This window comes from Cnephaeus nilssonii (assembly GCF_951640355.1).
Source record: "Cnephaeus nilssonii genome assembly, chromosome: 11".
Lineage (NCBI taxonomy): Eukaryota > Metazoa > Chordata > Mammalia > Chiroptera > Vespertilionidae > Cnephaeus > Cnephaeus nilssonii.
This window is the reverse complement of record NC_137082.1, coordinates 91,295,001-91,311,127: the sequence shown is the minus strand read 5'-3', so window position 1 is coordinate 91,311,127 and position 16,127 is coordinate 91,295,001. Positions and strand designations below refer to the sequence as shown.

Genomic DNA, 16,127 nt, shown 5'->3' with positions numbered 1-16,127 from the left:
TCACCCTAACTGCCCTCCCCTGCTGGACTGGTTGCCCCTAACTGTCCTCCCCTGCTGGCCTGATTATCCACAACTGCCCTCCCCTGTAGGCCATCTTGTAGTGGCCATCTTGTGTCCACATGGGGGCAACCATCTTTGACCACATGGGGACGTCCATCTTGTGTGTTGGAGTGATGGTCAATTTGCATATTACCTCTTTATTATATAGGCTATTTAAAAAAGGAAAGGAGCCAGAGCACATTTTCTTCCAATAAGATTGGAGTTGATCCATTCTTATGTCTCCAATGCACTCTATTCATCGATCTACTGAGGAAACTTCATCAGAGAATGAACAATACTCTCGTAATAAGTAGCTTTGGTTCCAAAGGAAATTTCTGACTCAAGCGATCCCTTTTTTACCGCACAGCCTGGAACATACTGGGAATGGTAAGAACAGCATCAATGGCATCGGGTACCTAATACTCTGCTGCATATATCGATCCGGGTCCTGAGCAGTAAACGTGGTCAGCATGGTCCCGGCATGAAGGCCTTCTTCTTGGCGAATGATCTTGGGATTGGGGACGAAATAAGGGTTTTCATTCACATCAATGACAGTCACGGACACAGTTGCCGTCGACTGCGGTGGGTGCTGAATCCCCTTGGCTAATGGCACTTGATTCTCCGCAGCAACAGTGAGGACAAACATCCTGTTTGTTTCAAAGTCGATTGGCTAGGGGCGGGGGGGAAAAAAAGGGAAACCATGGTTTGGTGGGAAATAATACATTCATTCTGCAGTTTATCCTTCTATCAACGCCTTCTCCAAAACATTCCTTTTCCATTGACTCTGCCACAGCTTCTTCTCCGATTTCTGGAAAACATGCATTTGTATGGACAGTGATGGAAATGGTGTTCACAATTCAGCTGAGATGTTTATACATCGTGGGTCCTTCCCAGATTTATGGTCACAAAAGAACACATATTACTAGTGTAATGACTGAACGTATTTAGCTACCTCTAAAGTCTTGATTATTTTTAAAGACAGGATGGTTGCTCAAAAATACTCCATCAACAGGTCACCTGAGAGGGTCCGGCTTGTCCTCAAACTCTGAAAAGGCTGCCCCTCTCTGGGGAGCTGTGCCCAGTTTGTGATAAAGAAAAATCGACCACACCCAGAAAATGTTAATTTTTCATGAAGCTAAACGCGTTCAATTGGAAAGTTCAATCATACTCTATTGATATATGCATTTTAAAGTACATGCACATTTACACTTAAAAAATAATAGTGCTTATAAGCAGAAAAGTGTTGTTTTTTTTTTCTTAGCAAACACAAATTCTGGTTGTTTTCCAAAAGAATTGTGGGCATTTTCCTGATCTGTAAGGACCCAAACCTCAGAACAGCACTCTAGAGAAAGGCAATGCACACGTAACGCTTCGTGTAAATATTAACTCCCGACGTTCCGTGAACCCTCCTGTCCACAGGGAAGTCGCCAGGAGTCCAGGGACCAGCCTGGACTTTGGTTCCTAATTCCCACTGACCACCTGCCAGTGGGGCCGCAGACAGCGCTGGGCGGGGCAACATGGACAGAGCGTGGGGAGCCCCGTGCTCCTCTAAGAATGACCCAGAGCGAAGCTGGAGGGAAAACCAGCTTATTGGCACAAACACACCCGCTCTTAAGGTGGACCTCCTCCACCTCTTCACAAACACACAGCTTTCCCAACTCCCCACTCAGCTTCCCCTTCTCAACGACGCTAAACAAGACAGCAGAGAAACCAGCAAGACAGACAGAATTCTTCTGAGCGAATGCGTGAGCCGCGTGGAACACCCCTGGCATGACACGCCCTGATGCTACGGGTACGCAGTGTGTGAGCGCTCCAGCTGTGGGAGGCTCCCTCACCCCCAGAACGGCGCTGGGGCCAGGGGGGGTGCTGTTACCATCTGCTTTCTCTTTTCTTTTTTATTAAATATATATTTATTGATTTCAGAGAAGACGGGAGAGGGAGAGAGCGATAGAAACATCAATGATGAGAGAGCATCATGGATCGGCTGCCTCCTGCACAGCCCCATCCTGGGGATCAAGCCCACAACCGGGGCATGTGCCCTAACTCCTGACCGGGAATCGAAGGGTGACCTCCTGGTTTTAGGGTCCTCGCTCACCACTTAGCCACACAGGCCGGGCTCCATCCCCACTTCCTGCTGAGGCGTGTTCACCTGTACAGCAGGTGCAAAGGTGCCATGGTCGCACGGCCACCCAGGGCAGAGCTGGGGTTAGAAGAACACAGACAGTTAGGTTCGGGGCCCGTGCTGGGATCACTATTGTGTGGTCACAGACGTCCAACCCCAGCTCCTGGGGGAAACGCCCATTCTACTCGCACACGGACAATCCGTGGCCGCGGGCATGCCTGTGCGCCTCACTACGGACAGACGGCCAACGCTGGGCTTTTCCTGACACATCAGGGGTCGTGGGATAGGAGGCGGAGCCGATCTCCTCTCCGGTGGGTGAACGGAAGATGTGCCACTTTAAGAGTTTTGCACTGATTAGCGCTGCCTGGTTATTACACTTGGAGTTCACATCCCTTTACGTCCAGCGCGTGGACTTTTTTTTTTTTTTTGGGGGGGGAGGGGGGAAATTAAAGATCAGAAGAACCAAATTCATCACGCCTTGAAAACAGCATTCAAAAACAGCAATGCACCTTCAAAACCTTTCGACCGCGTGGACCCTCTTCTTGCCTGCTCACCCCACCTTACTGCCGTGATATAACCTGGCTTGTCCCTGAGCCAGGACCTAACAGCGACCCGGAGGCTAAGAACAGGGGGTGGGGCCGCGTTCCTCATCGCCACCCCCGGGGACCCAGACTTCGGGCTGCGACACGTCACTCTCACGGCCACACGCCCGGCAACACGGCCGAGGGCGGTCCTGCCTCCGATGAACAGCGTCCAAACTCACTGAACAACAACCAGACTCCAGAGGTCACGTGACGACACCTATGCTGGCCTCAACAACAGCTACCAAATCCCCTGCGGGTCCTCAAAGGGCACTCACTCCAGGGCGAGCGACGCTTGAAGGAAAAAGCCACGAGGCTGAGTAACAAGCACAGGGGCCATCCTGGCCACCAGAGCGGCCGTGGGCCACTGGCCCGAGCTCCCTCACTCACCTTTACCACGGTGACCAAGCCGTCGTTGCTGTTGGGGTCGGTCTGGATGGCGAAGCGGCCCGTGGGGTCCCCGCCGCTGATTCTGTACACCGCGTTCCAGGACGGTGTGTGCGGCTGGTCCTTGTCGGTCACGGTCAGGTTGGCCACGATGACATCCACCCTGTTCTCAGGGACTTCGCCATAGAACTGCCGGGAAGGGAAGCTCAGTGAGAGGGGCGGCGGGCCGGGCAGGACCGCGTGTCTCCGGGGCCACAGCAGACTGGCTGGCGACGCGGACCACCACCCTGACCCGACGGGCCCACCCGATCTCCGTTACCCCCACTCAGCGTGGAGATCGTGGGGCCGGCAATCACAGCAGTTATGTCCGACGTTAAACATGATAGGATGTTAGCCAGCAGGCAGTTTTATTTTCCGAGAGATGGCACCGTGTCATGAATATGAAAATGAGCCTCCATTGGGGGGTCCAGGTGATGAGCAGGAGGGGGGAGGACAGGATGAGTCTGAGGAACCACTCTTCTGCTAGAGATGACCACTATATGCGGATGAGGTCGTAAACATCAGTCATGTCATCCATGTACATCAGTCATGTCAACACATGCCCAAGTGTTGTTTTTTAAAAATATGTTTTATTGATTTTTTACAGAGAGGAAGGGAGAGGGATAGAGTCAGAAACATCGATGAGAGAGAAACATCGATCAGCTGCCTCCTGCACACCTCCTACTGGGGATGTGCCCGCAACCAAGGCACATGCCCTTGACTGGAATTGAACCTGGGACCCTTCAGTCCGCAGGCCAACGCTCTATCCGCTGAGTCAAACCGGTCAGAGCACATAAGCGTTGTTTTAACAGCATAGAGTTTTGGGGGGAGCGTGTCTTCGAGGCGGTACATTTTAACAACCTAATCAGCGGACTTGGTGACCAAAAGAGAAAGCGTGACTCGGGCGCCTCACCGGAACCCTGGTTCCAGGACAGGAAATGCTGGAGTCAGCAGCCAGTCTGCCACGAGGCTGAGCAAGCCCCACCTCCAAGAACACACTTGTCACTCAGGACGCAGCCTCCGGGGCGCCCCGCGGGGCCCAGGTTCTGCGTGGCCGCGGTACTTACCGACATGGCAGTGAACTCGGGGGGGTTGTCGTTGACGTCGGTCACCGTGATGACGGCCGTGGCCGTGTTGGAGAGGCCGTAGGTGGGGCTGCCTTCCGTGTCGGTGGCCTGGATTATCAACGTGTACTGGTGCACTTTCTGAAAGGAGACAGAGGGAACATACATCAAACCAGCTCCTCCAGACGACGTGACCGCTGCTCTGTAAACGCTCTTCATGCCGCACGACTAGCACAGCCTCATTCACTCCGAGTCACGGCACCGGATTCCCCGGTGGAGTCGGCTGTAACGGGCCAAGGGCAGGTCTGGTCTGTCTGGAGAGGCTGAACCGTGCGCTTTCATCTCTGCTCATGGGGAGGTGTACTGCACTCACAGCTGACGGACACTGCCAGCGGCTCTATCCTCCCTTCTCCTCGGAACTTCTCAGCGTCCAAGTGCACGTGATCGGGCCCTCGGGTCCACGGGTCTCATTTATTTTATCACATGTTACTTTCTACCCCGTTTAGGGGAAAGCATATATAATTCACAAAGTATGTATGTTTTCCTTTTATATATTACTAGAGGTCCAGTGCATGAAATTCATGCGGGGGGGGGGGAGGAGGGAGGGGTCCCTCAGCCCAGCCTGCACCCTCTCCAATCCAGGACTCCTCGAGGGATGTCCAATTGCCAGTTTAGGTCCCACAGGGATCAGGCCTAAACCAGCAGTCGGGCATCCCTCCCGCAATCCAGGACTGCTGGCTCCTAACCGCTTGCCTGCCTGCCTGCCTGCCTGATCACCGCTAACCACTCTGCATGCCTGCCTGATCACCCCTAACCACTTCTGCCTGGCTGTCTGATCGCCCCTAACTGCTCCCCTGCTGGCCTGATCGCCCACTAACTGCTCCCCTGCCGGCCTGATCACCCCTAACCGCCTCTGCCTCAGCCCCGCCACCGTGGCTTTGTCCTGAAGGACGTCTGGTCTATCTGGTCTAATTAGCATATTACTCCTTTATTAGTATAGATTTCTTTATTTAGGTGGGATTGCTGAGTCAGAAAGTAGACATATCAACAAATTTGACACATACTTACAAACTGCCCACTGAAATACTACCCTCATCAACTGTGTTCAAAACCAACTCCTCAACCCCCTTGCCAAACTGGGACGTTTTCCATCTTTAATGTTTGCCAATCTGATGAATCAACAATGGTACCTCATGTTATTTAGCAAGTTGATCCTACGTACATTCACAATCATTACATATGCTTCCATGTTTGTGGGCGTGTGTTCTTATATGTATTCACTCTATTATAACAGAGTCGATACAATATTTTCTGCTATTTCAATTCATACATGTTATTCACAACTATAGGGTGTCCCCCAAAAATGTATACACACACTTTGGATAATTATAAAGGCAGTCATGTAATTGGTGAGGTGTTAAGTTTACTCAATCGATAATACCTCACCATAATGCTTATGTAAACTAAGATATTTCTCAATAATTTAATAATTATTAATTAAATATATTTTATTAATCTAACAACAATTAAAATAAATTTCATTTTCAAAACTGAGCTATCAGTTATTAAAAAGTGTGTGTACATTTCTTGGGAACACTGTGTATATAGAAGGATGACATTCTTAAATTAAGGCAAAACCTTGTTAAAGGATTTATGTTTATATTCTTAGTCCTGGAACACAGTAGGTATTTCATATTTGTATACTTGACATATTGCTCTTTGAACATAACACTCATTGTGCCTACAGTGGATATGACCACATTTACACGCAGGCGATTATTATCAAGTGGGCGTCGCTGCTTTCAAACTCTGCTGTAATTTGTAGGGGACAGCCGAACCGAGCCGTACTGCCCGGAGAGAAAGTGCCGAGCTTGTCTGAGAAGTCTGTAGCACGAGCTGGCAAGTGTATGTTAGGAAAATCTAACCCAAACGAGTGTCTCCAATCATGGGAAACCTCTGGAAATTGGCGCAGATAAAAATATAGGCTGTTTCCATAAATGTTAGGACATTCTGAACAACAGAACTCACTTCTTCAAACCCAAATAAGCCGTCACTGCGAAGTGCAGCCCTCCCTGATTCTAAATATAGCCCACAGTATGAATGGCCGCACTTGGGGGTGTCTGGAGCGTGGCCAGGACAGACACGCACTGCAGCTTCCGACTCAGCTGCGAGTGGGAGGGCCAGGGACTAGCTCAGAGCAGGAGGGCAAGCCCCCCTCCCACACGTGACTCCAGGTCTCTGTCTACCCAAACGTCAATCTCTCACAGTTATTTATTGCAGGTTTTTTGTCCTCCTAAAAAATAAAACATCATACTGTTTTAAATTAAAAAAAAAAAAAAGAAAGGGAGAGTGCTGGTTGAGCCCTTTTAAGTTTTAACCCGTAACACCGCCCCTAATGCTGATGCAAGCTAGGACTCTCAATGACTCCCTCTCCCAACCAAGCCTGCCCTTCCCGCGTGACGCCTCGTGGTTAGGAGACACGTTTATAGGTGCTCAGGCCAGCCTCCCCGCCGAAAGTAGTGAAAATAGAAATTTTTATTGAAATTCCATTTGTTGGTTCTGTTTGCGGAAACTGATGAACACTTAAAACAATTTTTTTTAATGGAGCTTTTATTTTTTTTAAAAAAAGAAGATAAAAAACCGACACAGATATTATATGGAGACACAATTCTTTGTTAATGTCTACTCTGCAAAGATCTTTAAAATCACATAAGCATATTCTATGCAATTATCCGTGTAGCTGAAACAAGGGGATCAGTCGCTAAGACTTGGAATTTCCTACTGCTTCAAGCGAGTCTTGAAACCTCTGAGTTATAAAAGAACACTGTTATTTCTAAAATACAGTGTCTCTTCAAATCAAGAAATGGCTTGGAAAACAACGTCACCCCCATTTCCAGAGGCCAGGTCGGTAAAATGCTCTCTCCTTCTGTAAGGAAGGCAATACCATGTGTGTTCTAGACACCCACGCCGTTCAGAGCGCCTGGCCTGACTCAGCCGCTGGGCGCCTGGCCCTGTAGGACTGGCATTTAGATGCCCCAAGGATCTGACTTCCCACCCTCAGAGTCCCCCCTCTGACCAAGGGGACTCAGCTTAGAAACGCGTCCTGTATGCTGAGTGAAATAAGCCAGCCAGAGAAAGACAACTATCACGTGACCTCACATATGTGGAATCTAATGAGCAAAATAAACTGACAAACAAAACAGATCCAGAGACATGGAAGCATGGAACAGACTGCGGAATCTCAGAGGTGGGTGGGTGAGACGAGATTAACCAAAGAAGTTATCTATAATAATAAAAGCATAATATGCTAATTAGACAGGACGTCCTTCCAGAGGAAGCCAGGGCTGTGAGCGAAGCTCGGGTCTCGGGTGCCAGAGGGAAGTTGGTGCCGGCAGCCGGGGGAAGGAAGGTCTATTCTTGCACGAATTTTGTGCATCAGGCCTCTAGTATGCATATGTGCATAACCCATGGACACAGGCAAGAGTGCTGTGATGAAGCCTGGGAGGGAGCGGGATCGGGGAGAAGGGGCTCAATGGTGAGGAAAAAAGGGGCATCTGTAACACTTTTACAATAAAGATAAATTAAAAAAACAAACACACACTTCCTCCTCCCTTCCCGTTCTAGAAGGGATGAACTCATCCACCTGCCGACCATCCTTCCTTCTCCGTCTTACCTACCTTTTCAAGGCCATCACCTCTCACCTGCTGACCCCACACCTTGAGCTTTTTGCGTTTACTTTCAGATGCTTATCATGATTCCATGCCACTGCATGTATGCCACTGCATTCGGCGTTTCCTTCTGCCTAAATCGGTGGTTCTCAGCTGGGGCGATTCTGTCCTCCTCAACCCCGCCCAGGGGACGTCCTGGGACATTTTTGATTATCAAAACGAAGGGGTGTTACGGACATCTAATGGATAGAAAGTCTAGAGAGGCTGCTAACCATCCCAGGCCCCTAGCAAAGATCTAGCCCACCCAAATGTCAACAGGGCCGGGGGAGAAACCCTGGCCCAGCACAGCCTGCCCTTCACGCCGAGCTTGACCGAAAGGAAGCGTCAGTCACCTCCGGGATGGCGTCGGAAGGTCCTTGCCTACTCGGGACACACCTCTACCGTTACTTCTGTTTATCTGGCTGTGAGCAGCCCACAGGCCTGCCCACCTGCTATGCACATACACACACTCCTTCCCAGGGCCTTGTTTTGTCAATGCACGTCCTTGGCATAGCCATAATGCCCCACAGAGCAAGCCAAGTGATGCATGCTTTCTAAATCTTCTTTCCAAATTAAAGTACAGTTGATATACAATATTTCATTAGTTTTAGGTGTACAACCAAGTGATCTGACATTTATATGCTTTAGAAAGCGATCACCGTGATAAGTCTAGTAACCATATAAGGTTATTACAATACTATGACTATGTGTTCCGTAGGCTGTATTACCTCCCTGTGACGTCCTTATGTTACACCTGGAAGTTTGTACGTCTCCTTCCCCTTCACCCGACTTGTCCACTATCCTGTCCGCCTCCCTCCTGGCAACCGTCAGTTTGTTCTCTGTATCGGTAAGTCTGTTTCACTTTTGTTTTGTTTGTTCATTTGATTTGTTGTTTTTTAAGATTCCACAGATAAGTGAAATCATATGGTATCTGTCTCTCTATTTCACTTAGCATAATAGCAGCGAGGTCCATTCATGTTATCACACATGACAAGATTTAAATCTTTTTTTATGACTAATATTTCATGTTACACACACACACACACACACACACACACACACACACACAGGATGGGGTGAAAGTAGGTTTTTAGTTGCTCATATGGAAAATAATGCAATAATTAATAAATGATAACGCAATAGCCTCTATTTCTCATACTCTCACTGTAAACCTAGTTTGCCCCGCCCTGGGTATAACACATCTTCTTCACCCATTCATCCATGGATGGAACCGTGGGCTGATTCCCTATCTTGGCTGTTGTAAACAATGCTGTAATGAGACTCATATCTACCTTTTCAAATTCGTGTACTGGATTTCTTCAGGTAAGTACCCAGGAGTGGGGTTTCCAGGCTGCGCGGTGGTCCTGCTTTTGGTATTCTGAGAACCCCCATCCTGTGTTCTATAGGAGCTGCGCCAGTCCACACCGCACCGAAGTGCCCACGGCTCCCTCTCCTCCACCTCCTCACCGCCGCCCGTGACTCGCTGACCTGCTGCTTTCGAATGCGTGGTTGGATGAGTAGATGAGAAACCTGGGGCCTTGCATTATGTAATAAAAACCATTCAGGTCTCAGGCAGACCACCACCTCCTTCACATGGCGCCGATCATTTATTCATTAAAACACACGCTGGGGGCACAAACCGGCTCACTGTTTCCCAAAGGACGGTGACTCACATACCATCTTCCCACTCTGCCGCGCCCCAGCTCTCTGGGCCCTGAGTCACTGCATCCTCCTGTTGACATTCCTCCCTTTAAAAACACCTGGATTTACTGTGACATTCCGAAAGTGGAAAAGCAGCCGGATGTCCGACTGTCAAATAAGCACAACGCGGTCCTCGTACCCCTGCGGCCCCTACGCGATGGCGCAGCATCTGAAAGACGCGCGGTCTCCGGCTTTCTCTAGAGCAGTGGTTCTCAACCTTCCTAATGCCACGACCCTTTAATACAGCTCCTCATGTGGTGGTGACCCCCAACCATGACATTATTTTTGTTGCTACTTCCTAACTGTAATTTTGCTACTGTTAATGAATCGTAATGTAAATATCTGTGTTTTCCCATGGTCTTAGGCTCTACAGCAGCGGTTCTCAACCTGTGGGTCACGACCCCTTTCACAGGGGTCGCCTAAGACCATCGGAAAACACAGATATTTACATTACGATTCATAACAGTAGCAAAATTACAGTTATGAAGTAGCAATGAAAATAATTTTATGGTTGGGGGTCACCACAACATGAGGAACTGTGTTAAAGGGTCGCGGCATCAGGAAGGTGGAGAACCACTGAGCTAGAGGCCCCGTGTGCAGCAATGACAGTGATGACACTGCGTACCACACTTCCAGAACCTGAGCGCGAGAGACGGGCGTGAGTGAAGAGGGGGGATACCCAGCCATTCGTTGGGCGCACACTTAGTGAGCGCCTACTGGATGTCGGGCACCGTAGCCTTCACTTGAACTTAAGGATGAACGAACCCAGAGGCGGCCTCGCTGTCCGTAGCCATGGAGACGGAGGTGGCTGCATCACAGAACCAACTCTGCAAATGCAGCTGTCGTGCGAGTAGGAGGAAGTGACTCGAGGACCTTTCTCGGGGCACCTGAGCCAGTCCTCAAAGCCTGGGGGAGGCACGGGGGCCAGAGGCATGCTGGGGTAACGTGAGGGGAACTGGGTGACTGAATAGGGGAGTGCATGGAGGGCTGAGTATGTCAAGGCAAGCAGACCCTTATCTTGGAGGCAAAAGAGAAGGCGGCGCTGGAAGGTTCATGTGAAACCGGAAATGCATCCGGAACCACCGATGTCGGGGAAACAACGGGCGTGCTTTTCAGTGCATTGGACGGGGCTGCACATGAAAGCAATAACGTCATGAGAACATACAGGGGGTACGGGTTGGCAGACTTGTTCGAATTCTAGAACGCTGAGCTCCCTCCTTCGGGAAATGGGGCTGACAGTACTACCTACCTTGTAAGGTCCCAGTCTAAAATGTTTGTGAAGGCTGACTGTACGTTGACACCGTTCTAAGGGCCTTAATAATAACACAAAAATAGTGAGCGTTTGAGGTTGAGCCAGGCAAGAGCTAAGCACTAGGTATCTCCTAGTTTAGCCTCACAATGATCTATAAGGCAGGTGACTTTTTTAATCTGCATTTTACAGATGAGAAAACCAAGGCTTGGGAGGCCGGGAGGCTTGCCCACTGATGGCCGCCATAAGCAGCAGAGATAAGATTAAATCCAGGCCTGACCGTCAAATTCCCCCTCCCATCCCCCAGCCCGTCTGTGCCTTCCCAGGCGGGAGGTCGGCATTACCCCACGCACAGATGTGGGAGCGGAGGGTTTGGGTTCAGACACTCAAGGTCCAATAGCCTGACACAGGCAGAGCCAGGATGCCAGCCCCGGGAGGTGGAGGGGGGGGGGTCACCAGTGGTGGGGAGACAGGCAGGAGGAGGAGGGTGGGAAGAGAAGGGAATGCCAGGACATGGAGGGTCAGGTGGAGCTGAAGCCTGAGCACTGGGCGTGGGGGCAGGGCCTGAGGTCGGCAAAACCCGGGGACTCCGTGCCTTTACAGCTGGAGATGAAAGGGAAATACAAGGCGGACCCTTCCTATTCCGTGGCCAGAAGTTCCGTCGCTTCCAGGTGTCATGATGTCCTGGGAGAATGATAACTGAAATTACTTCTAATGAAAAGGAAACCGCGAGTTCTAATAGAAATAAAAGAGGCGCAGGCCCGCGCCAGGCCGGGAGCAATTCATCCCCGGCTCCAGGCAGAACCACCAGGAACCGTCCGAGAGACACATTTTTCCTCCATTAAACGACTTCTGGAAAATGAAGGTTTTCCATAATTTTCCTTACTAACTCATTGTTGTGTTTGGTAATCCTGCTGTCAAGAAGCTATTGCTCACACCGTCTAACCCAGGGTCCCAGTCTCCCGTCCCTTTCCGCCTGCGTTTCCCGGGGTCGGGCCTGGCTGTGTGCCCCCACCCCCCCCCCCCCCCGTGAGGCAGACTCACCCCCATCACAGTCTGACTTTAGAGTTTCTTCCTCTAAACTGAACTCAGTCGCTCTGCTCTTTAAATATGGCTGGTCTGCGTTAGCAAGACTCCTTTTACTTCTCTACGCCTCCCTCTTTCTGCCTTCCCACAGCCAGGCTCCGGGTGACAGGAACAGTGTGTGGAAACAGGAGGGGGCCGTGTCTGTACCTCACCAGGGAAGTGTGGAGGAAGGAGAAATACTGGGCCTGGGAGGCGAGTTACACATACTTAGTATGTGAACACACTGGCCCTCAAGAGAGAATATAAAAATAAACCACATTCTCATATAGAATACAGCATTTGTGACATTAAAGAATAGTATTTCATGCCTAGCTGGCATGGCTCAGTAGTTGAGCGTCTACCTATGAACCAGGAGGTTCCGGTTCGATTCCCTGTTAGGGCACAGGCCCAGGTTTCGGGCTCCATCCCCAGTGGGGGGCGTGAAGGAGGCAGCCAATCAGTGATTCTCACTCATCATTGATGTTTCTATCTCTCTCTCCCTCTCCCTTCCTCTCTGAAATCAGTAAAAGATATATTTTAAAAAAAACAGAGTTTTTCATATTGTAATGGAAAAGGTGAGAAGACATCCATGCCGTGCATATCACTAAACTAAAAGGACTATTACAAAAACTACATTTCAACAATCTCTAACATAAAATATTCCTGGAACAGAAAGAATCGCCGACACCGGGAAGGTAAATGGTACAATGAAATAAAAACTTACACCGAACTCCTAAGTCAGACTCTGAGCTCAGCTGTGAAAAAAGCCATCTTGATTGGTTCATAGTACTTTATATTAAAGCGCTTCTAGCACCATCTTTCGCATACAATTAATCGCAATAGTAAAGTTTTCTTCAGTCCAATTCGAGTGAATGCCACTAAGGCAAGTGAAGTATCATAAAAACCAACTCCTAAAATCCTTGTCCATGATATTAGCTCTGGCAGCTGTAATGTTTCCTTCCAATGTACCGAACATGAGGTCTCGTCAGGATAAAAGCTGGCTGGGCCAGAAATCTACAAAACATGAATCCTTGTAAGTCCGCCCTGGGATAAATCACTCACACAATGATTACCGATGATGGTCAAGAATGACCTTGAGGACTTCTGAAGAACAGAACAGAGAAGAGGTGTAAATAAGAGAGTCATTAGGGCTGGAGACATCAGACAAGAATAGAAGTGGGGCTTAGGATGGAACATGAAGAAAGGGAGCGTTCAAGGTCAAGAGGTGCAAGGCATTCCTGGTACAGTGGTCGGCAAACTCATGAGTCCACAGAGCCAAATATCCATAGTACCACGATTGAAATTTCTTTTGAGCCAAATTTTTTAAACTTAACCTTCTTCTAACGCCACTTCTTCAAAACAGACTCTCCCAGGCCGTGGTATTTTGTGGAAGAGCCACACTCAAGGGGCCAAAGAGCCGCATGTGGCTCTCGAGCCGCGGTTTGCCGAACACGGTCCTGGTGGAAGGGAGCCCAGGGAGAGAAACACGGAGGAGTGCAGAGCGCGGGGGGCTGGGGCCTGTCACTGTGAGCGACCGTCTACAACGAACCAAGCGATCCCTCCCTCCATGGCATCCCAAACCGCCCACTGCTCTGCCTCTTCGACGAAACACGAGGCACAAGAGTGCTTCCCTCCGTTTATAACTGGAAAGGCTGGTCAGGACAACGAAGGCAGCCACCCGGGTCCAGACCTGTTTCATAAATCAACCTCAGAGCCCGGGGGCCGGTGCGCACACAGGAGGTACGGTCCTCGGTCCTGCACCAGGCTCTCCACACGGGCGGCCACAGCCTGGCACACGCATGCTATTTGTAGCCTCTTGAACATGTGAATGCTCAACCTTCTCTTAACTGTCTACACCCATGATCTGGGCGTGGTGTTCAGTTTCATTCCTCACAAAAAACAACCGTAAGGCCAAACCAAGGAAATGCCAACGAATTTAGAAAGTAGATGCCAGAGGTATCCGATTCCACTTGTTCAAAACCAACGTTTCACCACCAGAGGCATCTGATTAACTCAGTCAGTTATCACACCGAGTCTTACACAGACTAAGCATGCCAGACCAGCAAGGATTTCTCGTGCGCACATATATCATTTAACCGATTTGAAGTTGTGCAGAAAATGGTACAAGAGCTTTCTTAGTGGAAATAAACCATGGGCAATGCTGTGGATGTACTGTTACCTGGAGATAAACTGCGTGCCATACTGTGCACCTGTGAGATCAAAAACAAACGGAAAGATAGTGGTTGGCTTACTTCTCGATCGAGTCCGGCTGCCACGGTGATGATGTCCCCCGTCTCGTTGTTGATGGTGAACATGTTCGGCGAGGGGGTGCTGGGGGCCTGGGACAGGATCCGGTACCTCAGCATCCCGTTCTGGGTGTTGGGATCATCGGCGTCGATGGCAGTGACCGTCATCACATACGTTCCTGGACACAGCACACACGGAGAGTGAACGGTCGCCCTGCATTTCAGCGTCTCCCAAACAGCAGGCCTATTTGCCCCTGCGTTCAACCTCAAGTCCACTTTTTCAAAGCAAGCACTTAATCACACAGACTTGATTAAAAACACTATTAATAAGAGTAGTCACTTTATTTTGTTATTATTATTTTTAAATAGTTTTATTGATTTCAGAGAGGAAGGGAGGGAGAAGCAGAGAGAGACAGAGACATCAATGATGAGAGAGAATCAAGGATCGGCTGCCTCCTACACTCCCCACTACTGGGGATCGAGCCACAACCCGGGCATGTGCCCTGACCAGGAATCCAACCGTGACCTCCTGGTTCATAGGTCGATGCTCAACTACTGAGCCACGCCAGCCGGGCCACAAGAGTCCGCACTTTATATAATAGAAACTATGGTTTCATTACTTGAAAGGAAAATTATAAAAACATTTATACATTAATAAAGACTCCATTTCTCCATAACTTTGAAGACAAATTCACTGTAGATTAAATAAATGATCACTTCAGACCTTCCTTTAGAAAGAAGGCAACTAAGGAGCGAGACGGATGCCGTTAGCGACATGTATGCTGGCCACTGGTCCCTTCCCTTGGACCCATCTTCTCGTTACGCGGCCGCATCGGGAATGACATGCTGAGCGAGCCTCCTGCGGCCTCAGGGAGGAAGCGAGCCTGTGCCTAAGGACGCACGTCCACTGGCCGGGCCATCGGGACCCCTCCATGCATACTGCTGGGCTGCACTGCCCAGGGGCTGGCACTGCGGCTCATTACCTCCTGGGAGGTTAAAGGAACGCTGCAACCACCTCAAGGGACTCCAGTTCATTAGACATGTCCAAGGGAGATCTACAAAGCACTGGGGTCAAACAAGTTCACTCCAGCTGGACACACGGTGACGGTAAGGAGAGAGAAGGAGTTGCTCTTTCACCGGCTTTGTTCTGTGGGACAGTTACAAGAGCCGGATGAACACCATTCCTCTCTCCTCACCGCCTTCGTGCGCACTCTCAGCTCAGGTCTCCGGGAGAGCCTGAATGGTGCTCTCCCTTCCACAGGGAACAGTTTTTGCAGAATTAGCTAAGGCGAGGAGGTCACACTGTTCCAGTCACTTTCCAGAGCTTGACTCTCGAAACAAGACACCCTTTTGGGTTATATGTCATCGCTACACCCACGTCCCCCCCCCCACCCCCAATAACTCTGTGTATCTGCCTGCGTGCTTGCCTCGTATTGTTCTTCCCTAGAATTTAAGCTCCCACAGGGCGGGGACTTGCTCGTCAGGGCTGTATCCACGTGCGAAGGCAGTGCCCACACACAGCACATGCTCTGCAAACACTGGCTCAATGAATGAATGAATGGAATGAATGAATTGCTAAAGCAAAATAACGTTTTAGAATCTTGAACCAAAATATTGATTGCAATGCAAATTAACTCAAGATTCATGATATCATGGAGCCTTGCCTAGAAGGGATGTTTTCAAACTTACAAAACCACCACAGGAAATACACTCACGGAATGTCTCCGCTTCTCACGGGTCATTTGAAGTCTTTCATTTGTGGTTGGGGTTATGGAGGTGCGTGGTCAAATGCATAATAAATAGAAAACATCCCCAGGCAAACAAAGCCCCGTGTTCATTACCTGAGAATAGGCGTGTCAGGCCGTGTGCTGGTGCGGACACCTGCCCATGCGGTGGCTTACAGCACGCATTTTCCTGTAACGGAGAC

General features: G+C 49.7%; 1 protein-coding gene across 2 annotated transcripts in view; it reads right to left on the bottom strand.

The window, feature by feature from the left end:
* The window catches only part of CDH2 (cadherin 2), a 204,567-nt gene that overhangs the window by 30,203 nt on the left and 158,237 nt on the right, over window positions 1-16,127 (bottom strand). For both annotated transcript variants that reach the window (XM_079784015.1, XM_079784016.1), the window contains 4 exons: window positions 14,207-14,379; window positions 4,236-4,373; window positions 3,133-3,318; window positions 456-709 (listed from right to left, as the gene is read on the bottom strand). In XM_079784015.1, coding sequence (XP_079640141.1) covers window positions 456-709; window positions 3,133-3,318; window positions 4,236-4,373; window positions 14,207-14,379 — 751 coding nt within the window. The remainder of the gene's footprint in view (window positions 1-455; window positions 710-3,132; window positions 3,319-4,235; window positions 4,374-14,206; window positions 14,380-16,127) is intronic.